The sequence below is a fragment of the Pseudophryne corroboree genome, chromosome 1 (genome assembly GCF_028390025.1).
Source record: "Pseudophryne corroboree isolate aPseCor3 chromosome 1, aPseCor3.hap2, whole genome shotgun sequence".
Lineage (NCBI taxonomy): Eukaryota > Metazoa > Chordata > Amphibia > Anura > Myobatrachidae > Pseudophryne > Pseudophryne corroboree.
In genome coordinates this window covers 839674386-839699729 of record NC_086444.1, presented here as the reverse complement: position 1 = coordinate 839699729, position 25344 = coordinate 839674386, and the positions used below count along the sequence as shown (strand labels likewise).

Genomic DNA, 25344 nt, shown 5'->3' with positions numbered 1-25344 from the left:
AGTGTCTGAAGGCCCACTCTACATCTTCCTGGGCCGCTGCCCGTGGAGTCTTGGCCTTGCAACTATGCCGAGCTGATACCCAGTTTGGGCAGGCGGTGCTGCAGCAGTCTCCGCACGTTCTGGAAGCTTTGGGATGTCCCCATCGTACTAGATTCCCCAATATTCCTTATGGATGCTAGAGAAAATAGGATTTTAATTACCTACCGGTAAATCCTTTTCTTGGGATTGGGTGCCCGCCTCAGTGTGTTGACTTTCAGGTTCTCTCTTTTATGTGGTTACCGGTTCAGCAGCTGCTGTTGTTGTTTCCATCCGATGCTGGTTGTTGTATGTTAGTGATGTGCTGGTTTAAAAATCTCACCACTGTTTGTTGTCATGTTTCCTTCTCTCATATATTTCCTTTCTCCTTAGGGCACGTTTTTTACCTATAACTGCCTGTGGGAGAAGGCAAAGAGGGGAGGAGCCAGCACACCCAGTGAAGAAATTTAAAGCGCACCGTCTCCTTTGGACCCCGTCTAAACCACATCATACTAGATTCTCCAATATCCCTTATGGACTACGAGAAAAGGATTTACCAGTAGGTAATTAAAATTTTATTTTTACGGGGGCGTGGCCTAGCTGGACATGGAGTAGGACCTTCTCCTGCTGCCCTGTGACAGCGTCCAGATTGCCCTGTGTGGATGCCTTAAAGGTCCCTGCCTGCCCTGTGTTGTATTTGAAGCCTCTGCCCTTTGTGCTGTGCCCCGGTTCCGAGCTGTTTTTTTACGGCCGGGTGCGACCTGTATGCGGCCGACGCCATCGAGGCTTCCTGCACCATGTCTCCTCGGCCTTGTCCTCTCCCTCCCGCTCAGCTCACCTGCCCTGTGACTACTTTGGTGTGGGGCCGCGGGGACCGATGCTCTGTGTGTCCCGTAGCGGCTCTCTCTCCGTGCAGGGGCTGCTGCGGCGGGCACACTGGCTGTGACTGCGGGACTGTGACATCTTGGAATCGGCTGGAGGTGCGGACCCGCTCCCGCCGGTGCTTTCTCCTGCTGCCCGCTGCTTGAGCCTCTGAGGTGCAGCTGGAGACTCTGGAGCCTCTCCTGTTCTGCTGTGCCTACCTGCCTACTACCTGTGCTGTGTGGACGATCAGTGAATATTAAACCTTCACTGACTTCCCCTCTGTGGCCATCCTGACATATTAGTGTGATTTATTGCTCACAGTACAGCCCCTGCCTGTCTCTACCACCCACTGTTCCCTAACTTACAGTTATCCTCAGTGGGAGAGACCCTACCCCACAGTCTGGTGCTCCTGTACTGACTGTTTATTTCTGTGGACATTCTGACCTTCAATCTCCTGTGTAGACCTTGCTGAAGCCTGCCTGTTTCTGCTGCTGAAGGTGCCTGTGGGATGGTGAGTGGTGGTGTGCCCCACCCCTTCGTACTCCAGTGCTGCATTTATCTTTGCTGTGCATCATTAGATTTTGCCATTTGTTCCTGAGGGACCAGTGCACTCCATGAAGATTTCAATTACATCTCTCTGCAGCGTCACTTCCATACCTGTGCCTCCGTTTGTTACCTGCTGGGAGATTTATAACATAACCTTCCCTTCCCCGGCTCTACTGTGTTAGCCTGATGGTCCGGCGTCGCCGCGTCTCTGCTGCGGCCCGTCTAGCACAGTCTGCTCACGTAGAACGGACTCCTGCTTCCTCTGCATCTTCATCTCCATCGTCAGCTGCCTCCTTTCTCCCTTCTCCCAACATGGCGGAAGTTGCTGAAGTCACTATGTCTCAAATTTTAGAAGCCATTACGGACTCTGAGAAGCGTCTCGCGGATAAAGTGGCGGAGGTTCATATCGATATTTCTTTCATACCCCAAGATATGCAAAAGCTCAGAGACAGGGTTGGGGAGACGGAGAATCGCATTTCTATGCTGGAAGACTCCTATACGCCTATTCCTGCTCAACTAACCTCCCTGGAATCACAGTTGTCTGCGTGTAAACTTAAATTGACGGATATCGAGGGACGCCTCAGACGGAATAATGTTCGCTTTGTGGGCCTTCCCGAGAAGGCGGAGGGTTCCCAACCAGAAAAATTCCTGGAAACCTGGTTGTTGTCCACCTTCGGCAAGGACTCGTTTACTCTGCAGTTTGCTGCTGAGCGGGTACACAGACTTCCACCCCCCCCCCCCAGGACTTTTATCGCTAAGATCCTTCACTACAAGGACAGGGATGCTATACTACGTCTTGCTAGGAATAATGGCCTGCTGGAACATGGGGGCCAGCGGGTGGCTGTGTTGCAGGACTTTTCGGCTGAGGTCCAGAAATCCCGTTCACAGTATACGCAGGTTAAACGGATGCTGCGGGATCTGCAGCTGCAATATTCAATGTTGTACCATGCATGGCTCAGGGTGGTGTCTGGCAACTGCACGGATTTCTTTGACACTCCACGGGAAGCCTCTGCTTGGATTGACTTGCAGCCCAGCCATAACCGCGATGCTCCTCCTTGAGTAACTTTTATACATATTCCTTGCATATGTTTTCTTTTTCTAGCATTTATTGATTGACTTTTGTGGGTTGGATGTTTGCGGTAATGATTTTTGTCGGGGCCGATAGTTACATATTTGTTATTGGCATGTTCCTGCTGATAGGCTGGGGACTTCATGTCCTATAGGATACGGGGTTTAGTTGCCCCACACTTAGTTAATTTTTCTGTTTTAGTCTGACTCTCTTCTAGAGTCTTTGTAATGTTTGGGAGTAGGTGTCCTTATGTTTGGGTTGGTATGCGGGGTGGGGGTAGTTGGGCTTTGTTATTTTTCTTACCCTTGTTTTTGTTTTTCTTGAATGTGCTAATCTTGTGCTGTTTTGTAATATGCGTGCTGACCTATGTCTATTCTCTTTCTGCGTAGGGGGTGGCTGGTGCCGTGACGGGTCAATGCTGGTTTGGCGTTTCTGTACTCTAATTCTATGCGTCACAGTGGTAAACTTCTTTTCATGGAACGTTCACGGCCTTAATGATAAGGTCAAACGTTCTCTAGCTTTAAAATATATTAAGACCCAACATCTGGGTCTAGTTTGCCTGATGGAGGCGCATCTTATTGGCAGCCGAGTTCTTTCACTCAAAAAACTTTGGGTAGGGTGGGCATTTCACTCCACCTTCCATTCTAATTCTAGGGGTGTATCGCTGCTGATTCATAAGAATCTGAATTTTGTATGCACTAAGGTTCAAATCGACCCGTCAGGATGTTACGTGTTCATAGCTGGCACAATACACAGCTCCCCATTTGTGCTACTTGCTATATATATACCCCTTCCCAGAACCCCCCCCCCCCCCTCCCCTTATAACTCTGGAATTCTTGTGAAGGCATGTGCCTTTATGCAGGAATTTCCCTCAGTCCCAGCTACAGTATATACATTGGTGACTTTAGTGCTGTGATGGATGAGACAGCTGATAGATGGAGGCCTACAATCCTTCTGTCGGCTGTTTCTCCTGTTTCTCTAGTTCGTATTGGGTATTCTCCCGTATAGATATGGCACTGCTTACCCGCTCATTACTTCCCTGTGTATCCACAGTGAAATATTTGCCCCGTGGGATATCTGATCACTCCACTGTATTGTTATCTATGAGCTTTGATATACCTAGGGGAGCATCCTTTTGGCGGTTTAACCCTTTCTGGCTGACACAGATGGGTGCAGATCTGAATTAATTGTGCTCTGGGAGGCGTTCTTTACTAATAACCCTATTTGCAATAATTCCCCATTGGAAATCAATGAACAACGCAGGAAAGCCTTATAGGCATCCCATACCAGAGTCGCCCACTTGAAGATATTTAATAGAAAATCTGAGGAGGAGTTGAGAGGAGTGGTGAGCTGGCCTCCCTGCGGATAGGGTAGAATGGCTGATTGTTCATAAGCAGTGGACGGATCTACTTCTTGATAAGTAGAGGAGAAGTTTACTGTTTCGAGCCCATGATTTCTATTTTCAGGGGGATAGGTCCGGAAAATTTCTGGCCTATTTGACAAGACAGGAGCGGGCCCCCACCACTGTGCATAGTATAAGAAATACGTCCGGTGTTGTTTGTACGGATACCCCATCTATAGCTTCTAGTTTTTATGCACACTTTCTGGATGTTTATAGATCTAGGGTGCAGTACACACATTCAGCATTGTCTGATTTTTTGAACATGATAGGGTAGGAAACTCTGAGTCCCAAGTCAGAGCAACTTTTAGAAGAGCCCATCACATTGGAGGAGGTTGAAAACGCCATTAGGTCCTTTCCCAGTAATAAGGCCCATGGGGTAGATGGTCTCCCTATTGAACTGTATAAAATTCATATGGATTTTTTTGCCCCAAAACCTTTGTTGTGTTTTGAATCTTTGTTGCAGGGTGGTACTCTTCCTCCTTCTATGGCTGAGGCGCTGGTGGTGCCGATACTGAAGCCGGATAAAGATCCCCTTTCCTTAGACTCGTACCGTCCTATCTCCTTGCTGTCAACTGACATACAAATTATTGCCAAACTTTTAGCGCTCCGGCTCCACACTGTGGTACTAGAGCTGGTCCATTTTGATCAAACTGACTTTATGCCGGGCAGATCTACTACTATTGATCTCAGACGTTTATTTATGTATATGCAGTTGACGGGTGATAAGTTGGACGGTGCGATTGTTGTTTCTCTGGACGCTGCCTGCGCATTTGACTCTGTAGAATGGGTGTATCTCTGGGAGGTTCTTGGAAGATTTGGGATAGGCCCGACTTTCTTGTCCTGGGTTAAGCTCCTGTATTCCTGTCCAGCTGCGAGGGTTGTTGTTAACGGCTTCACCACTGAGTCCTTTCTGCTGGGGAAGGGAACTCGGCAGGGGTGCCCTCTGTCCCCACTGCTTTTTGCTCTTGCCATAGAGCCCTTGGCTTGCGCTGTTAGGGCTGCCGTGAATATAACAGGGCTTCATATTATGGGTCGAGAGGAGAAAATTGGTTTATACGCGGACGATATGATACTGTTTTTGAAGGATATATCCCTTTCATTGCCCGCCCTTCTTGTATTGGTACGGGAGTTTGGCTCTTTCTCGGGTATCTGTATTAATTGGGACAAATCAGTGGTGTTTCCGTTGAGCCCCTCTATATCACCTCCCCTCTCTTACGGCCTTCCCCTTCAGTGGTGTACCCAGTTTAAATATCTCGGTATTCACATTTCTCACTCTCCTAAAGATTTTGTCGCCTTGAATTTGATCCCCCCCAGATTGATAATTTACGTGTAAAAACGCAAATTTGGCAGAAACTCCCTTTGACTGTTACGGGTCGTGTGAACATTGCTAAAATTATCATCCAACCTAAATTTCTTTATATACTACAAAATGCTCCAGTTTACATCCCTGCCTCCCAATTTTTGTTGATCTCCTGCTATATTGCCTTCTTTATTTGGGGGGATAAACGGGCCCGTATTCCATACAAAACACTTTGTAGACCCAAAGTGGAAGGTGGTCCGGCACTGCCGGATATGAGCCTATATTATTTAGCTGCCCAGCTGGTACAACTAAGTGAATGGGTCACTCCAGGGGATTATGGAAACTTCCCGGTGGCTCTTTTAGATAAAGCCGGCCTAACATTTTCTCTGCTGCAATTTTTATTAGCATGTACCTCATTGTCCTCTCTCCCCCCATTACTACAACAGGCTCGTAGATTCTGGCTAGCAACTGAGAAGTTGCTGGGAAACTCCACTATAGACCCCTGCTCTCCACTTTGGGACAACCTGTCTTTTTCTGAAACTTTTGGTTTAGAGGGTGCCCCTGGCTGGGCCTCCTTTGGGGTGTCTGCCATGGGACAGCTTTACCAGGGTGGGTTACTCCATAGTTTTGATTATTTATCTACTACGTATGCCATCCCTAGGCATTATTTTTTTCGGTATTTGCAGCTCAGACATGCACTGACAGCTGACATGCACTGCTCCACAACTCTCTGAATCCCCTGTTCATAAAATAGTCCGTACGTTGCCCTCTTGTGGAAGGTCTCTGTTCTCTACTCCTCCCTCCTCTGGGTCGGAGGGGCTAAGTGCCCTCCAAACTAAATGGGTACAAGATTTGGGTACATTAGACGATGAGGATTGGAACCGTATCCTGGCCTCCCCACGTGGGGCCACTGCGAGTGCTAGATTCCAGCAGATACAGCTATATATCCTACATAGGGGTATATGCAATTGCGGTCGAATTCCCGAAATTGTCAAAAAAACGGGACTTTTTCGCCAAAAAAAAAAATATTAGACAATGCAATTCAGTACTTTCCGTCAAAAAACGGACTTTCAAAATTCTACTTTTTGAAATTCGACATTTGTCACATTCGACATTTCTGCAATGGTACAAATGCGGCAATTCGCCAAAAGTATATTCAATTGAAGTTTGGAAATTCGACAACAGTGCTTTTAGACAGTAAATTCGTCATTTTCAATCCGCCACACTTTTGGTGGCGGAATCTAATAAAAAAAATTTAAAACATGGGCTGTCAGACAGCGCATCGCAAAGCCTCTTTATTATATTCAATGGTGGGAACTTTGCGTCAGCGGTGAGGTCACCCGCGGTCAGCGGCTGACCGCGGGTAACCCCACCGCTGACGGCAAAGTTCCCACCATTGAAACTAATGGAGGGAGCTGTGCGATGCGCTGTCTGACAGCAGACGCGCATACAGCCAATCAAGTGAGTGCCACGAAGTAGCGCTTCCTGATTGGCTGAAGGGACCTTCTGTAACAGCAGTCACGTGGGGTCCCGGCATTCGTGGAAAGGGGTCCCATGTTTTCAGTCCGTTTGGTCCGGGTGTTCGGTTTTTTTTTGTTGCCAAGTACGTGGATTATAATCTGGACACTGGATTGAGGTGAGTATAATTTTATTCACAGGTACACGTGGATTCTACTTGGACAAGTGGACAGAGGTCTGCGTGTGAACATAGGTAAGTATGTGTGTGTCGACATGTGTGTAATAAAGTTTTACTATCACGGTGTGCGTGTCCTGTTTTTATTTGGGTATTTTTTTTCCAGTAGAACTACAGGTACCAGCGAGCCCGTTTTTCTCCCGCATGCTGGTACTTGTGGTTCTCCAAGTACCAGCTTGCGGGGGAGGCTTGCTGGGACTTTTAGTACTACTGGAAAAAACAATATTCTTACACTTTTCTCAAGGCTATTAGCCCCCCATCAGCAGCCCTTGGATGGGGGGGGGAGGGACAGCCTCGGGCTTCACCCCTGGCCCTTGGGTGGCTGAGGGGGACGACCCCTTGATTGAAGGGGTCCCCACTCCCCCAGGGTACCCCGGCCAGGGGTGACTAGTTGGATATTTAATGCCACGGCCGCAGGGCGCTGTATAAAAGTGACCCCCGGCTGTGGCATTATCTGTCCAGCTAGTGAAGCCCGATGCTGGTGTAAAAAATACGGGGGACCCCTACTCTTTTTGTCACCCGTATTTTTTGCACCAGCACCAGGCGCAGAGCCCGGTGCTGGTTTTAAAAATACGGGGGATCCCCTGTCAGTTTTTCCCCCGGATTTTTAGAACCAGGACCGGCTCGAAGAGCCCGAGGCTGGTTATGCTTTGGAGGGGGGACCCCACGCAATTTTTTTTCGGGTTTTTTACAGTTTTTTCCCGTTTTTTAAAAATCGGATCAAAATCCGTCAAATCGGCCGTTTTTCGACAGCGGGACTGTCAAATCCATTTTTTATTGAATATGTTGAATTTCGGCACCCACTTGCCGGAATTCGACGGTCGAATTGTGTCGAATTAAAAAACGGCCGAAAAATTGCCGCGATTCGCCGCTAATTGCATATACCCCATAGGGTCTATTGGACTCCTTGTGGTTTGTCTAAGTTTGGAGGCTCGGCTTCTGATAACTGCCCGAAATGTTCTGCTCTAGCTGCTGGGTTCTGGCACCTGCTCTGGCAGTACCCGAGGGTGCATGACTTCTGGAGGGATGTTGCGGCCTCTGTGTGTCACACTGGTATACAGATCCCACTGCTGACCCCACGTGTCTGTATATTTGGTCTCGAGTTACAGGAATCCCTCCCATCTTACTCTTGTCTCTATGTCAATAATACTTTGACATTTGCTCGAGTGTGCATTGCTCGCAACTGGATGGCTTCTGTCCCTCTGTCGTCTGCTGAGTGGGTTGCCTTGGTGAATACTACTATTTCCCATGAGTGTTTTATGTATACTAAACGCATCTGCCCAATAAAATTTGATAAGGTATGGGGCCCCTGGAAGAATTCTCAGCACTTTATTGATCCTCATCCATATAGTATTTATTACTGTGTTATATTTAACGCGGGGCTGCCCCTGGCGCGGACCGGCCTACTTCCCACGCATCCCTACACGTACCTACGCACGTAACTTGATTTTCTATTCTTTTTGATACTCAAATGAGCGGTATAGGTATATCCTTTCAGTTTATTAATGTTGTATTATCTCTTGTATATTGTCGTTGGCCAACATAATTTAGAACCCTTAATACTTTCTGTCTTCAGCCTATGGTTCCATCTGCTGTTTATGCGCCTGATGTATGGATGTACCTTTCTTGCTCGCAGTTTTGCAAATGTCTGTAAGTGACATGTGAAGAGCACAGTCATGGTTTTACTACCGTTTCTTAGTATAGAAAAAGGGGAAAAAAAATAACATACAGTTTGTTTTTACGCTCTATAAAAACAATAAAAATATTTGATTGAACAAAAATCCTATTTTTACCATATGGAGGCAATTCTCATACTGTATTCAACTTTTCCTCTTAACAGTACTGCCCTGACATCTCAGAGTGACATTGGACAATATATTTTACATTAATGCTTTCTAGATGAAAGTTCCCAATTTACGAGTTAGCTGTCAGTTTATGGAGCCCAGCACATTTTATGGCCTTTCCTGTTGGTTTACGTGTAAAGTATTATATGTTGTGATCATTTCGCAATAATTCATATGAATCTTCCAATAATCAGATTTCTCTATTTAAAAGTGAGAAATAAAATAAAAGTGATTAGTAATCCAACCTTATATAAAGAGTCTGTATTGATGTTTGCTTGTCCAGTTGCATTTAGAGCTTTAATAGCTGGAGTCCTGCAAAATAAATAATGATAAGTGTAAACATCAATATAATATATGGTATAACAATACTGTAGATTATAAGATAAAATAAGAATTTACTCACCGGTAATTCTATTTCTCGTAGTCCGTAGTGGATGCTGGGGACTCCGTAAGGACCATGGGGAATAGACGGCTCCGCAGGAGACTGGGCACAATTAAAGAAAGATTCAGGACTATCTGGTGTGCACTGGCTCCTCCCCCTATGACCCTCCTCCAGACCTCAGTTAAGATACTGTGCCCGGAAGAGCTGACACAATAAGGAAGGATTTTGAATCCCGGGTAAGACTCATACCAGCCACACCAATCACACCGTACAACTCGTGATATGAACCCCGGTTAACAGTATGATAACAACGGAGCCTCTGAACAGATGGCTCGCAATAACAACCCGATTTGTGGAACAATAACTAATTACAAGTATTGCAGACAATCCGCACTTGGGATGGGCGCCCAGCATCCACTACGGACTACGAGAAATAGAATTACCGGTGAGTAAATTCTTATTTTCTCTGACGTCCTAGTGGATGCTGGGGACTCCGTAAGGACCATGGGGATTATACCAAAGCTCCCAAACGGGCGGGAGAGTGCGGATGACTCTGCAGCACCGAATGAGCAAACTCAAGGTCCTCCTCAGCCAGGGTATCAAATTTGTAAAATTTAGCAAAAGTGTTAGACCCTGACCAAGTAGCCGCTCGGCAAAGTTGCAGTGCCGAGACCCTTCGGGCAGCCGCCCAAGATGAGCCCACCTTCCTTGTGGAGTGGGCTTTTACTGATTTTGGCTGCGGTAGTCCTACCGCAGAATGCGCAAGCTGAATAGTGTTACAAATCCAGCGAGCAATGGTCTGCTTAGAAGCAGGAGCACCCAGCTTATTGGGTGCATACAGGATAAACAGCGAATCAGTTTTCCTGATTCCAGCCGTCCTGGAAACATAAATTTTCAGGGCCCTGACTACGTCCAGCAACTTGGAATCCTCCAAGTCCCTAGTAGCCGCAGGCACCACAATAGGTTGGTTCAAGTGAAACGCTGATACCACCTTCGGGAGAAACTGAGGACGAGTCCTCAACTCTGCCCTATCCATACGGAAAATCAGATAAGGGCTTTTACACGACAAAGCCGCCAGTTCTGATACACGCCTGGCCGAAGCCAGGGCCAACAACATGACCACTTTCCACGTGAGATATTTCAAATCCACGGTTTTAAGTGGCTCGAACCAATGTGACCTCAGGAATCCCAAAACCACATTGAGATCCCAAGGTGCCACAGGAGGCACGTAAGGAGGCTGAATATGCAGAACTCCCTTGACAAAAGTCTGAACTTCAGGCAACGAAGCCAGTTCCTTTTGAAAGAAAAATCGACAGAGCCGAAATCTGGACCTTAATGGACCCCAATTTGAGGCCCATCGTCACCCCTGCTTGCAGGAAATGCAGGAAACGACCCAGTTGAAATTCCTCCGTTGGGGCCTTCCTGGCCTCACACCAAGCCACATATTTCCGCCAAATGCGGTGATAGTGGGTTGCAGTCACATCCTTCCTGGCCTTGATCAGGGTAGGAATGACTTCCTCCGGAATACCTTTTTCCTTCAGGATCCGGCGTTCAACCGCCATGCCGTCAAACGCAGCCGCGGTAAGTCTTGGAACAGGCAGGGCCCCTGCTGCGGCAGGTCCCGCCTTAGCGGTAGAGGCCATGGGTCCTCTGAGAGCATCTCTTGAAGTTCCGGGTACCAAGTTCTTCTTGGCCAATCCGGAACCACGAGTATAGTTCTCACTCTTCCCCTTCGTATTATTCTCAGCACCTTGGGAATAAGAGGCAGAGGGGGAAACACGTAAACCGACTGGTACACCCACGGTGTCACTCGAGCGTCCACAGCTATCGCCTGAGGGTCCCTTGACGTGGCGCAATATCTTTTTAGCTTTTTGTTGAGGCGGGACGCCATCATATCCACCTGTGGTCTTTCCCAACGGTTTACAATCAATCGGAAGACTTCTGGATGAAGCCCCCACTCTCCCGGGTGAAGGTCGTGTCTGCTGAGGAAGGCTTCTGCCATTGCCCTCCTGCTTCTTGTGCCGCCCTGTCTGTTTACATGGGCGACCGCCGTGATGTTGTCTGATTGGATCAGAACCGGTTTGTTTTGAAGCAGGGGACTTGCTTGGCATAGGGCATTGTAAATGGCTCTTAGCTCCAGGATATTTATGTGTAGTGAAATCTCCTGATTTTGACCACAGCCCTTGGAAATTTCTTCCCTGTGTGACTGCTCCCCAGCCCCGAAGGCTGGCATCCGTGGTCACCAGGACCCAGTCCTGTATTCCGAATCTGCGGCCCTCTAGTAGATGAGCCCTCTGCAGCCACCACAGTAGTGACACCCTGGTCCTTGCCGACCAGGTTATCCGCTGCTGCATCTGGAGATGCGACCCGGACCATTGGTCCAACAGGTCCCACTGGAAAATCCTTGCGTGGAACCTTCCGAATGGAATTGCTTCGTACGAAGCTACCATTTTTCCCAGGACCCGCGTGCATTGATGTACCGACACCTGTCCTGGTTTTAGGAGGTTTCTGACTAGAGATGACAACTCCTCAGCTTTTCCCACTGGAAGAAACACTTTTTTCTGGTCTGTGTCCAGAATCATTCCCAGGAACAAAAGACGTGTCGTCGGGACCAGCTGTGACTTTGGGATATTGAGAATCCAGCCGTGCTGCTGCAGCACTTCCCGAGAAAGTGCTACCCCCACTAACAACTGTTCCTTGGACCTCGCCTTTATCAGGAGATCGTCCAAGTACGGGATAATTAAAACCCCCTTCTTCCGAAGGAGTATCATCAGTTCGGCCATTACCTTGGTAAAGACCCTCGGTGCCGTGGATAACCCAAACGGCAGCGTCTGGAACTGATAGTGACAGTCCTGTACCACAAACCTGAGGTACTCCTGGTGAGGAGGGTAAATGGGGACATGCAGGTAGGCATCCTTGATGTCCAGGGAGACCATGTAATCCCCCTCGTCCAGGCTCGCAATAACCGCCCTGAGCGATTCCATCTTGAACTTGAATCTTTTGATATATGTGTTCAAGGATTATAAATTTAAGATGGGTCTCACCGAACCGTCCGGTTTCGGTACCACAAACATTGTGGAATAGTAACCCTTTCCTTGTTGAAGGAGGGGTACCTTGACAATCACTTGCTGTGAATACAGTTTTTGGATAGCCACCAACACTGGCTCCCTGGCAGAGTGAGTTGCTGGTAAGGCAGATTTTAGGAAACGGCGGGGGGGAGACGCCTCGAATCCCAGCCTGTACCCCTGAGATACTACTTGAAGGATCCAGGGATCCACCTGTGAGAGAGCCCACTGTGCGCTGAAATTTCTGAGACGGGCCCCCACCGTACCCGGGTCCGCCTGTGAAGCCCCAGCGTCATGCTGTGGACTTACCGGACGCGGGGGAGGACTTCTGCTCTTGGGAACTGGCTGTATGCTGCAGTTTTTTCCCTCTACCTTTGCCTCTCGGCAGAAAGGATGCGCCTCTAGTCCTCTTGTTTTTATGGGGCCGAAAGGACTGTACTTGATAATACGGTGCTTTCCCCTTATAAGGCAAAACTTCCATGTGCCTTTTTTCTGGCGGCAATGGACATTGCGCTTATTTTTTATGCCAGCCGGCAAATATCCCTCTGTGCATCACGCATGTATAAGACAGCGTCTTTTATATGCTCTATTGTCAGCAAAATATTGTCCCTATCCAGAGTATCAATATTATCCGACAGGGAATCTGACCACGCAGCAGCAGCACTGCACATCCATGCCGATGCAATCGCTGGTCGCAATATAATGCCCGTGTGTGTATATATAGCTTTTAGGGTAGCCTCCTGCTTTCTCTCAGCAGGCTCCTTTAGGGCGGCCGTATCCGGAGACGGTAGTGCCACCTTTTTTGATAAACGTGTAAGCACTTTATCTACCCTAGGGGGTGTTTCCCAACATGACCTATCCTCTGGCGGGAAAGGGTACGCTGCCAATAACCGTTTAGAAATTATCAATTTCTTATCGGGGGAAGTCCACGCTTCCTCACACACCTCATTTAATTCCTCAGATGCAGGAAAAACTACTGGTAGTTTTTTCTCACCAAACATAATACCCTTTTTTGTGGTACCTGGGGTACTATCAGAAATGTGTAATACATTTTTCATTGCCTCAATCATGTAACGGGTGGCCCTATTGGAAGGTACACTAGTCTCATCGTCGTCGACACTGGAGTCGGTATCCGTGTCAACATCTGTGTCTGCCATCTGAGGTAGCGGGCGTTTTAAAGCCCCTGATGACATTTGAGACGCTTGGACAGGCACAAGCTGAGTAGCCGGCTGTCCTATGTCGTCAAACCTTTTATGTAAGGAGCTGACACGGTCACGTAATTCCTTCCATAAGTCCATCCACACAGGTGTCGACCCCGCAGGGGGTGACATCACATTCACAGGCATTTGCTCTGCCTCCACATCATTATCCTCATCATACATGTCGACACAGCAGTACCGACACACAGCACACACACAGGGAATGCTCTGACAGAGGACAGGACCCCACAAAGCCCTTTGGGGAGATAGAGGGAGAGTATGCCAGCACACACCAGAGCGCTATATAACACAGGGATATCACTATACAGAGTGTTTTCCCCTATAGCTGCTTGTATTAAATATATACTGCGCCTAAATGTATTGCCCCCCCTCTCTTTCTGTAGTGCAGGACTGCAGGGGAGAGCCAGGGAGCGATCCTTCCAGCGGAGCTGTGAGGGAAAATGGCGCCAGTGTGCTGAGGAAGATGGCTCCGCCCCTTTTTCGGCGGGCTTTCTCCCGCTGTTTGTGTAAATCTGGCAGGGGTAATTTACACCTATATAACCTCTAGGGCTATATATGGTGTCAGTTTTGCCAGCCAAGGTGTTAATATTGCTGCTCAGGGCGCCCCCCCCCAGCGCCCTGCACCCATCAGTGACCGGAGTGTGTGGTGTGCATGAGGAGCAATGGCGCACAGCTGCAGTGCTGTGCGCTACCTTGGAGAAGACAGAAGTCTTCAGCCGCCGATTTTCCGGACACTTCTTGCTTCTGGCTCTGTAAGGGGGACAGCGGCGCGGCTCCGGGAACGGACGACGAGGTCGGGTCCTGTGTGCGATCCCTCTGGAGCTAATGGTGTCCAGTAGCCTAAGAAGCCCAAGCTACCACCAGTTAGGTAGGTTCGCTTCTTCTCCCCTTAGTCCCTCGTTGCAGTGAGCCTGTTGCCAGCAGGTCTCACTGTAAAATAAAAAACCTAAAATATACTTTCTTTCTAGGAGCTCAGGAGAGCCTCCTAGTGTGCATCCAGCTCGGCCGGGCACAGAAATCTTAACTGAGGTCTGGAGGAGGGTCATAGGGGGAGGAGCCAGTGCACACCAGATAGTCCTGAATCTTTCTTTAATTGTGCCCAGTCTCCTGCGGAGCCGTCTATTCCCAGTGGTCCTTACGGAGTCCCCAGCATCCACTAGGACGTCAGAGAAATAAATATTTAATAAACAGGTTCTCAGTACAAAATAAGTAAATTATTGATGCATATTACTGTAATGAAGGTTATGCCAGGGGCAGTGTGTTCTAGTCAAGTTTATAGATGGTGCCCTAAATTATTATTAACAATTATATAGACGTCAAGGTGATACCTGTAACCAAAGTCACAGCTATTTCATTTAGAAATATCACCAAAACCTCAAAAATTGACCAACAATATTTTATTGGAAAAAAAAGACTGATGGTGTGTTCTGTTCTCATGTTTGGACACACTCTACGGGCAAGAATGTAAGGCAGTTGGTCAAGAACACATTGCACTAACATCCTTAACAGGAGTTTTAAGATGCAGAAAGGTTTTCCTAGACCCAAGCACAATAACTGTATACCTTCGGTCATCAGAGGGAGGTGGGGTTGTCCAGTGGTCATAATTTGTCTCCACATGGAACCATCTGGTAAGAATGCATAGAGAGATATAGCATTACTGTACAACATCCTAAAGCATTTGCATTTCCAGCCATATGACAATGTGTATACATAGACAGGTTGAGTATCCCATATCCAAATATTCCGAAATACGGAATATTCCGAAATACGGACTTTTTTGAGTGAGAGTGAGATAGTGAAACCTTTGTTTTCTGATGGCTCAATGTACACACATTTTGTTTAAATATTGTATTAAATGACCTTCAGGCTGTGTGTATAAAGTGTATATGAAACATAAATGAATTGCGTGAATGTAAACACACTTTATTTAATGCACAAACTTATAAAAAATATTGGCTAAAATGACCTTCAGGCTGTGTGTATAAGGTGTATATGTAACATAAATGCATTCTGTGCTTAGACTAAGGTCCCATCACCTTGATATCTCATTCTGATTCTGAATTATTCCAAAATACGGAAAAATCCCATATCCAAAATACCTCTGGTCCCAAGCATTTTGGATAAGGGATACTCAACCTGTAATACAGCAAACAGTGCTCTTTTCATACAGTGCAAATCAGTTTGCAAGAAATATTTTTTTTGTTTAAGATTTAATTTCACCAAAAGCTACGCTACCTAACGGTAACTACTTAAATGGAGCTATTTCTATAACTAGTTTATCTGGTTCGCTCTTGATAGTGGTACTGTGTATATTTTCAAACATTTAGTATATCAATATTAAAACTAATAACAATATAAGTATATAGGTCCCATATGCATAAGTCTACTGATTGTGAAATTTACTCTGTTTTGAAAATGCAAGAATAAAAGTACAGCAATGGAAATTCATAAAAAATATACATATATGGTTAACTAAAATCAGCAACAATACAATGCTCCTCTCACCGTGTATCATAAATACGGGATGTGGTTAAGATGCCAGCTGTCTGGATTCCGCCAGTCAGAATGCCGAAGCCAGAATCCCCACAGGGTCAGGAGACCAACACCGGAATCCTGGCAGCCGGTATCCCACCCGGTTAAGGTTAAGCTGCAGGCAAGGGGGGTTTAGGTTTGGGCACCACCGTGGGGAGCTTAGGATTAGGCACTAAGGGGGAAGCTTAAGGTTAGGCTGCGGGAAGGGAGAGTTAGGGGAATAAGCAGAGGAGGGAACATACTTTGCCCCTGTGGAATTTCAAACATCGGGATGCTTGCATCGGTATTGTGACTGCCGGGCATCCCAACCACCGGTCAATCATACTGAATCCATAAATACATTATTTATTACTTAAAATTATCTGTTGATGTCACTTGGCACTGCCAAGGCATGCGACTTTTTGAATGGAACTACAGATGTGGCTACATCTAGGTGCGAATCGGCTTGTTTGCTGCAATGCGCGTGCATGCGGGGGCTGGGTCTTCCTATATCCTTAGGATGTATTACATAGCTTCTCAATTTGTCAATCTTTCTGAGAGGGCCAGCAGTTCCATAGGACTTAGAATGGTGGGCTTCCTGGCTGAGCAGGTGGGGCCCTCCTTCTCTCCTTTACTTTTTTTGCTTTTTGGTCTATCCCCTTCTGGTTTACCTCCACTATATGTCAGGCCTTACTGGTGTGGCAGTATGCTCATATCCTTTATAAAATTGGCCTGACCTGGATGTGAATCCCCCCTATGGTTTAAATAGTTCATACCCCAAACTGTTTGATTTGTCATCTGATACTATGTAGCTTCTGAGGGGTAATTTTGTCTGACGGAAGCTTTAAGGCCTTCACACAGCTGCAAAGTGACTCTAATCTCTCCAATACGGCCTTCTTTAGATATCTGCAACTATGCAATGGAGTGCAAACTTAGTTTAACCACACAACTCCTACTTTATCACCTTTTCTTATTAAGTCGCTCCTGACAAGTTTGAGCTCTAGGGGTCAAGTATCCTCTGTCTGCATACACTACTCTTAATGCTTAAAAGATTTCAGGACAACTCGATCCCCTCAATGCAAAGTTGGAGGCTGATATAGGCCCACTCTCTGATAAACATTGGGTACAGATTTTAGGATCTATTCAATACTCCACTCCCTATACTAGATACCAGGAGGTACATGTTAATATTCTTCACAGAGTACAGTATATTGTACACCTGTTGCCTTGCTGTGGGCTGCTCTTAGAGCTGAATCCCTTTGTCCTAAATGCTGTGCAGAGAATGCTGTTTTTTGGCACCTCCTATGGGATTGCCCTAAGGGGTCTCCTTTCTGGACTCAGGTATGGGATGATATTTTGCTTACGGCTCCCTCCCTTCCTGGTTTTGATCCTAGAATATGCCTATTTGGTTTTGTTTTAGAAGAGACGCACTTGGTGATGTTATACAGATAATTTTTTTGTCTCACCACACTAGCTACAGTCATAATTGCTTGCACGTGGTTTGTGGTATAGCCCCCTGATCTACTAAAGTGGAGAGCCTTGGCAAATGATGCGATTAGACATAGAATTAGAAGTTTTAAACATGTGTTTTCCATGCCTAAATTTCCATGCTAATAGGATAGGTGGTGCCAATCAAGTTTGAGTAAAGACACTGGTGATGCAACGATCTCGTAGGTCTTGCCCATAGGAAACATTTGTATGCCGAGCTCCTGAGTGGCGAAGCTGGCTCTGCTATTGCTTTTCACTTGTATGAGTCACTACCTTTTTGTATTATGTTGAACCTGATATATTCTGCTTTGATAAATTCTGTGCCTGTTTGCATATTTTGTCGGTCAAGTTCATCTGTACATGGTATTTTTTGTTTCTTTTATATTTGTCTGTACCAGTGCTTATATTGGAGAAAATAGCCATCACTTTTGCATTGTACTATACATTATATGCATGTCTACTTGATGACATTGTTGTATTTTGTTTTTTTTCTCTTATCGTTTGTATTGAAATTTTAAATAAAAAATACATGATTTTGCAGCCAGTATTATGTGCAACATCAGTACTAGCAAATACCCATTGATTACTATTATGAGGTCTGCTGATGCTACATTCTCCTTCTGCTAAATGCAGTGCCAAGTGATGCCACAATGGGCCTAATTCCGAGTTGATCGCAGCACCAATTTTGTTAGCAGTTGGGCAAAACCATGTGCACTGCAGGAGGGGCAGATATAACATGTGCAGAGAGAGTTAGATTTGGATGGGGTGTATTTAAACTGAAATCTAAATTGCAGTGTAAAAATAAAGCAGCCAGTATTTACCCTGCACAGAAACAAAATAACCCCCCCAAATCTAACTCTCTCTGCAAATGTTATATCTGCCCCCCCTGCAGTGCACATGGTTTTGCCCAATTGCTAACAAACTTGCTGCTGCGATCAACTCAGAATTACCCCCAATGGTAGCTCTACAACCCCCCCATTAGTATCTAATCTGTTACACTGACTTTAACATTGTGTTGTGGTGCTTCCCTATATTCAAAGAACATTTCCTTCATGTAAAAGTGAGCACTGGATTAAATAACAGTTTAATAGGAACCTTCACGGTCTGTCCATTGCTTGTAACAGTTAATGGTGGGTACACATTGATAGATATATATCAACTGATCTGCAGATATATCTATGGACGGATCGGGCAGTGTGCTGTGCATACACACTGCCTGATCCGTCAGAGACAGACGTCATGAACTGGGCGGGCGTGAACACACGCCTGCCCAGTTCAGCTGTCAATCACCGCCGGCCGCCGCAGCATGTGTACAGTGATTGACAGCTGAACTGGACGGGCGTGTGTTCACGCCCGCCCAGTTCATGACATCTGTCCCCGATGGATCGGGCAGTGTGTATGCACAGCTCACTGCCCGATTCGTCCATAGATATATCTGCAGATCAGTTGATCTGCAGATATACAGTATCTATCAGTGTGAACCCACCATTAGAGTGCATAGCGATTATATTATTACAAGATAGACCAGCAACCCCTAATTAGAGATGTTCACTAATGCCCCTTTCAAACATCAGACCCGGGAAATTGCCAGGTCCAGCAAGCCTGTAGTATCCTGGGTGTCAGCCTGACCCGGGTAAGGAAAAGGGTCAGGGACTTAGGTCCCAGGTTGTGTCCTTTCAGACATACAGAAATCCTGGGTTGATGTTTGCTCATGTGCAAAAACCCAGAATTTTGAAGTAAGTCTAAAAGTTGTATAAGTAATGAAAGCTGACAATTAATCCTAATGACAAGTACAGTATATAGGAATGGATATGCATACCTCCCAGCATGACCTTCTCCAGGAGGGACACAATGCTCTGCTCCTGGACTTTTTCTCTTAATGTATGATTGCCATCACCTGTGCTGAACAGGTGAATGGATAAGAAAGGTGTTTTAGCACAGGTGACGGCAATCATAAATTAAGAGGGAAGTCCAGGGACAGAGCATTGTGTCCCTCCTGGAGAGGGTCATGTTGGGAGGTAAGGATATGGTCAGTACACACTGGCTGACATAGCAAATGTGCAGAAATAAGTAAAGGGGAAAAAAGGTAAAGGACATGATCTGCAAAAGAATCACTATGAAGCTTAGAATGTTTGCAGTATGATAGTGTTTTTTGACTGGTTTTACCCTTTGCTTGCTCATTGAATAATATATAGTTTATAAATAAACACTCCCCAAAGCATTTGGTTACAGCAAATATATAAAACAGAATTACAACAGACAATAATGTAGATTGGGGTAGACAATAATATTGAAATCAGATTCCTTGATTAGGTTGTTGTCAGTAGTCACTCACTCTCCTCTTAAGGTATCCAAAGGCCAGAGATCAGCAGGTCCATCCCTGTTTCTTGTGATTACCAAGCCCTCTCTTGGCTGTGTGCCGCCCATGATGTAATATGTCTCAGCAATAATCGGGGTCTTGGAGAGCTGTAGAGCAGCAGCCTGAAAATTTCTGGCGTCACTCAATGCCTGGCACAGAGAGATGCATACAATGGAATTAGGCTCTGCTCATTAGATTTTCTGAAATAGTGAGAAGTACTGTGGGCCTGATTCAGGTTGGATCGCAATACGCGATCCAACTGCAAAAAATACGAAAAGGATGCAGGTGCAAGCGCAGGGCCCGTCCTCACCTGTGCCTGCATTTTCTGCGGTGCCCCACAGAAAATGTGAACGCCTCTCCCTTTTAACCAGGCAGAGGCATTTGCGAGGGGGAGGGGGTTGTTAATGCTCCTTTTCCAAGGCGGAGACAGAGCGTTGTGGGAATGCGTCTTCAAAACAGGTGCGGTGACAGAAAAACAGGGGGCGTGACTGGGGCGTGATCAGAGCGGCTGCGTGACGTCTCACACAGCTGCTGCCATCACAAAACTGGCACCGGGACTCAAGCGGGCACAGCCAGGCTGCGCAAGCAGGAGGCTGCCCCATTTTTTACGGTCACGCTGATATTGCGGTGCGACCGCCTTTTCAGCGTGATCAAATGGGGAGGGGTGCGGCGGTTAGCATGCTGGGCGGCCTTGCCCTGCGATGGGCGGCCCCCAGAATGCAATCCAAAGGATTGCAAATTCTGCTGTTTAGCAGATTTTGCAATCCAACCTGAATTAGGCCCTGTGTACACATATGGGTCTAAAGCAAGAGTGGCCAACCCTTCAGTTACAAGGCAAGTCCTTCCACTAAGTCCTTCATCTATGGATTAATAATTTCAATTAATACAATTTTAAATTAATAATTTGTATTTATTAGCAATGTAATTCAAGTGTATAAGCTGGCTGTACATTGAGTAGTTCAGTAAAACTTACTAAGGCGTTCATGTTAAAACTATTTTATTATGGAAGGAATGCAAGAGCACCTACTGTGAGCCCTCAGTGCCAACCAAGTAGCAGGGTTTGGTCTTTGACATTTTCCTTCTAGTTTGCCAAAACTGCTGATGAACATGCTGTGGCCAATGGATTTTAAGCTGCACAATAAATAGATGCTAAACCAGCATGTTGCCACTTTAAATCCAACGGTCAGAGCACGTTCATCAGCGGCTTTGACTGAACTGCAGGCTAGTACAGTAAAGCTAGCTTCTAGTGGTAGATTTATGAAAGTTTCTAAACTGAAAAAACAATTGTACTCCAGCTGCTGTGGAACTGCACATCCCAGCATGTCCTAATACAATTTTGCTGTTATGTCATGCTAAAACTTTGGCAGGGCATCCTGGGATGTGTAGTTCCACAGTGGCTGGAATGCCACAGGTTGCCTACTCCTGTTATAGAATGTACTTGATAAATGATATCTAGAACCTGGTTGGTTGCTACGGGCAACATCTCCCCTCTTTATTTTTAGAAGCCCCTAATTTTAAAAATGCCCCCTAATTTTAATATAAACATTGATATTGCTCTAATAGCAATGCGTCTATGGTAATTGTATTAATTCATTATGGCAAAGACTAGTAAGCAATCCATCCAACATACTATACTGTATGTACTTTGTAGAAAAAATGTTACAAATATCTTGTTCTTTCTTTAAATAGAACATTCCATTATGTGAAAGTGTAATACATTATTAGAGTTAGATCACAGTATACTTACATCTCTGATTAACCAGCTGACAGGAGAACTTCTCTTAAAAAAAGCAGAAATGGCATTTTTCCACCACTCCCCACGCTCTGCGGGCAGATGAATTGCAGACAGTTACAGTTGCTTTCATAGATGTAAATAAATCAATTTGTACAACTGCCCTGTTACTATTGCATTGCACACAGTGCTCAGTGCTGAATGATATGTAGTTAATAGGGAAATATACCCTAATGTTTTTTTTCTGTAGGTGAATTCCAATTTCCTCTGATAAAAAAGAGATAGGACTTGAGGGGAGGTCTGCAGAAGCACTCGATGCGCTGTAAGGGGTGATTTAATATCACTCTCAAATGCATTTCCGTGGCGTCATTTTGCACTTTCATAACATAAGGTGCGCTCTGTATAACCTACAACCAGGGGCAGATTAAGGAAGGAGAGGCCCCCGTGTGCAGGCACTGTCCGAACCCCCTTCTCTCTGTCAGCGCCCGCAGTGCTGTAGACTCTGGTCCTAGATGTCTTTATGATATCACTGCACTTTTTTCAAACACCCTTAAAGTGTATCCCATGTTGGACCAACCGGGTTCTTACACAGTTAGACATCCATGTACGTGTGTCTCTACGTGCCTTGGGCATTTCAGGGTGCAAAGACGGAAAGGGTTTAATAATTTTATTAGGGCTGCAATAAATTTGATCCTAGATAAAGTGTTTAAATTATCCTTATTTCTTACATGGTTAATATCCAAGTACTGTATAATGCCACACTTCAGGACCAAATAAAAGTAGCCTATTTATCAATACAGGACAAAGGAAAGTGGAGAACAAATGAATAAAATGATTGACAGCTTTCTTTTCTATTTTTTTCATACTTCATTTCTAAACTTAAACGAAGATTTTGAAACCACTATTTTTTTTTATTTATATGCCGAGTTAGCACTTCTTTCGTAAACATGAAATATATATAATGCTATTTCTAAAGACAATTGATTTGATCATTGCTATGTACCTCTTGCATCTCCAGACACAGTGAACTTGTATGGGCTTTGACCAGTCCACAGTCCGACATAGCCTAGAAAGGTGGTTCCTGTATATACAATCTGGAAAGAAGTGATAACCTTTCATTATTCCGATAATATGTGACATATGTGGATACTGGATTCCTTATACTAAGTAATATAAGGCTAATGACTAACTTCTCCAACAGTGGACAAAGAAAGTTCTGTGCACATTATGTACCTTTCCATCCCTTATGAAATCCAAATCGACAGTCAGGTTTTTTAATAGATCTACAAATGGATAGTCCAAATTTCTGCCATGGTAAATATTTCCTTCTTCATCTTGTGCAATTATACTAGTGCAAAACCTGCATTACAATACAAAAGAAAACATACCTATAGCTTAGGGTTCTTTATATTTTAGATTATTTAAATATTTTATATATTCTTTAAATACTAACAGATGTCCAAGCAAAACATATCTATGCAGATGGCATAGATTTTTTTCTCTATTGATATTCAGTATAATACAGTAAAGCTTAGACTTAATCAAAGTATCCACGTTGAGTTCGAAATTTCAATTATTTAAACCAAAGACAGTACTGTAGTTCTCAGTATATACAATAGCTGTAGTTTTCAGAGAATAATGTTCTTCAACTATCAAAATGGTAATAGCCAAGCTATTGTAAATTGGATGTCACGATCCAGGTAATTCCTTATCAGTATTTACCTTCCAAATGCCTCCTGAGACTGTCCCAGTGTTCCAAGCCTGGATTCCATCTGCACTGTCTGCCTGCAGCACGCTGCATCTCATTGTCTCAAAACTCTTCACTGTGATTCTGGCAGCTTCATGGTTAAAGCTCACATGCAAGTTACAAACAATCTTTCCCTCCAAAAGCAAACATGGGCGCAGCCATGTTTGCTTTCATCACATGTTGCTTTTCAGCCTATCAGCTGCACTCTGGTTTCTACCTAATTACCCAGCAGCTGCACTCTAGACTCTGCTTAATCAGCCAGCCAATCCCTGTTTCCCAGCTGGTATAAATATCTTGTTCCTGGGGTGGAAAGATGTCAGTGCTTCAATTGTCTTCAGTGATCCCAGTGTGCAGTCCTCCCATGGACTTTCTCTGCAGTACAGCCTGACTCTGCAGTGTCTCATCATTGCATCCTGTGACTGGCAGTTACCGACACCAGCTTCCAGCAGTGCTCTGCCCTGCCAGTAACCATCGGTGTTCCACCATCGATCTCCAGTGACCATCGGTGTTCTGCCATCAATCCCAAGTCACCATCGGTGTTCCGTCATCGATCCCAAGTCACCATCGGTGTTCCGCCATCGATCCCAAGTCACCATCGGTGCTCCGCCATCGATCCCAAGTCACCGTCGGTGTTCCGCCATCGATCCCAAGTCACCGTCGGTGTTCCGCCATCGATCCCAAGTCACCACCGGTGTTCCGCCATCGATCCCAAGTCACCATCGGTGTTCCGCCATCGATCCCAAGTCACCATCGGTGTTCCGCCATCGATCCCAAGTCTCCATCGGTGTTCCGCCATCGATCCCAAATCTCCATCGGTTTTCTATCATCAGTATTCCTCTGAACTGTGTTTAATAAAACCTTTGAACTTTCCTTCCTTGTCTTGGTCACGCCTTCGGGCATTTGTTCTAAAGGTACCCTGTATGTCCAAGAACCCTGTACTGCCTCCCAGGTACACATATACCTCAGCCCCTACAACTGAGGCTTCCCCCTGGTCAGTACCAGCCCTCAGTTGTGACAGTAAGCACTGACCATCTTCCCAGCCCAAGGAGGGGCGTCTGTGTCTACAGCCCAAGGAGGGGCGTCTGTGTCTACAGCCCAAGGAGGGGCGTCTGTGTCTACAGCCCAAGGAGGGATATCCAATGTTCAAGCTCTAGTAGGGGCATATGAGTCTTCTCAAAAGGAGTTTCTGATCTGTCAACCCCAGGAGGGGTGCTGGAGAAAACAACCCTGAGAGAGGTGTCTGATTCATCAACCCCAGGAGGGGTCACCAAAGTTTCAGTCCCAAGAGAAGTATCCATAGCCAAGTTCCCAGATGGAAATTTTTGTGCTACAGATGCAGTTATGAACTCGTTTGCCGTCGTCGGAGAGCACCACCCTGTTGGCATCCAGCATGGACCAGGTCCAGGATGGTCTAACTGAACACTCGGATACCACTCATTCCGGTTCTAACCGGATTCTGACTCCTTCAGTTTCAGCTGATTCAACTGTCTTTAGACTCAATCCGGTTTCATCCGTCTGTCTAAAGACTCCTTCGGTTCCAGCCGATTCCAATATCTCTGGACCCAATCCGGTTCCATCCGTAGGTCCAAAGACTCCTTCAGTTCCAGCTGATTCAACCGTCAATCCAAAGACTCCTCCGGTCCCAGCCGGTTCAAGCTTTTCTGGACCCAATCCGGTCCCATCCGTCTGTCCGGATCAGCCTCCTTCGGTTCCAGCCGATTCCAATACCTTCGGATCTAATCCGGTCCTATCCGTCGGTCTAAAGTCTCTGCCGGTCTCAACCGGTTCAAGTTTGTCTGGACTTAATTTGGTCTTGTCTATAAGTCCGGTACAGTCTCCTCTGGTTCCAGCCAGTTCAAGTTCATCAGGATTCAATCTAGATCCTTCCATTTGTTCAGGTAAAGAATTTATAAGAAGTGTCCTGGGGCCACTCCTAAAGGAGGGGGTGCTGTCACGATCCAGGTAATTCCTTATCAGTATTTACCTTCCAAATGCCTCCTGAGACTGTCCCAGTGTTCCAAGCCTGGATTCCATCTGCACTGTCTGTCTGCAAGTTACAAACAATCTTTCCCTCCAAAAGCAAACATGGGCGCAGCCATGTTTGCTT

General features: G+C 45.9%; 1 protein-coding gene across 2 annotated transcripts in view; it reads right to left on the bottom strand.

The window, feature by feature from the left end:
- NAAA (N-acylethanolamine acid amidase) overlaps nt 1–25344 on the bottom strand; it is a 96319-nt gene that overhangs the window by 37892 nt on the left and 33083 nt on the right. For both annotated transcript variants that reach the window (XM_063919905.1, XM_063919904.1), the window contains exons 3-8: nt 22724–22850; nt 22494–22584; nt 21506–21582; nt 19735–19907; nt 14963–15025; nt 8979–9045 (exon numbers count right to left, since the gene is read on the bottom strand). In XM_063919905.1, coding sequence (XP_063775975.1) covers nt 8979–9045; nt 14963–15025; nt 19735–19907; nt 21506–21582; nt 22494–22584; nt 22724–22850 — 598 coding nt within the window. The remainder of the gene's footprint in view (nt 1–8978; nt 9046–14962; nt 15026–19734; nt 19908–21505; nt 21583–22493; nt 22585–22723; nt 22851–25344) is intronic.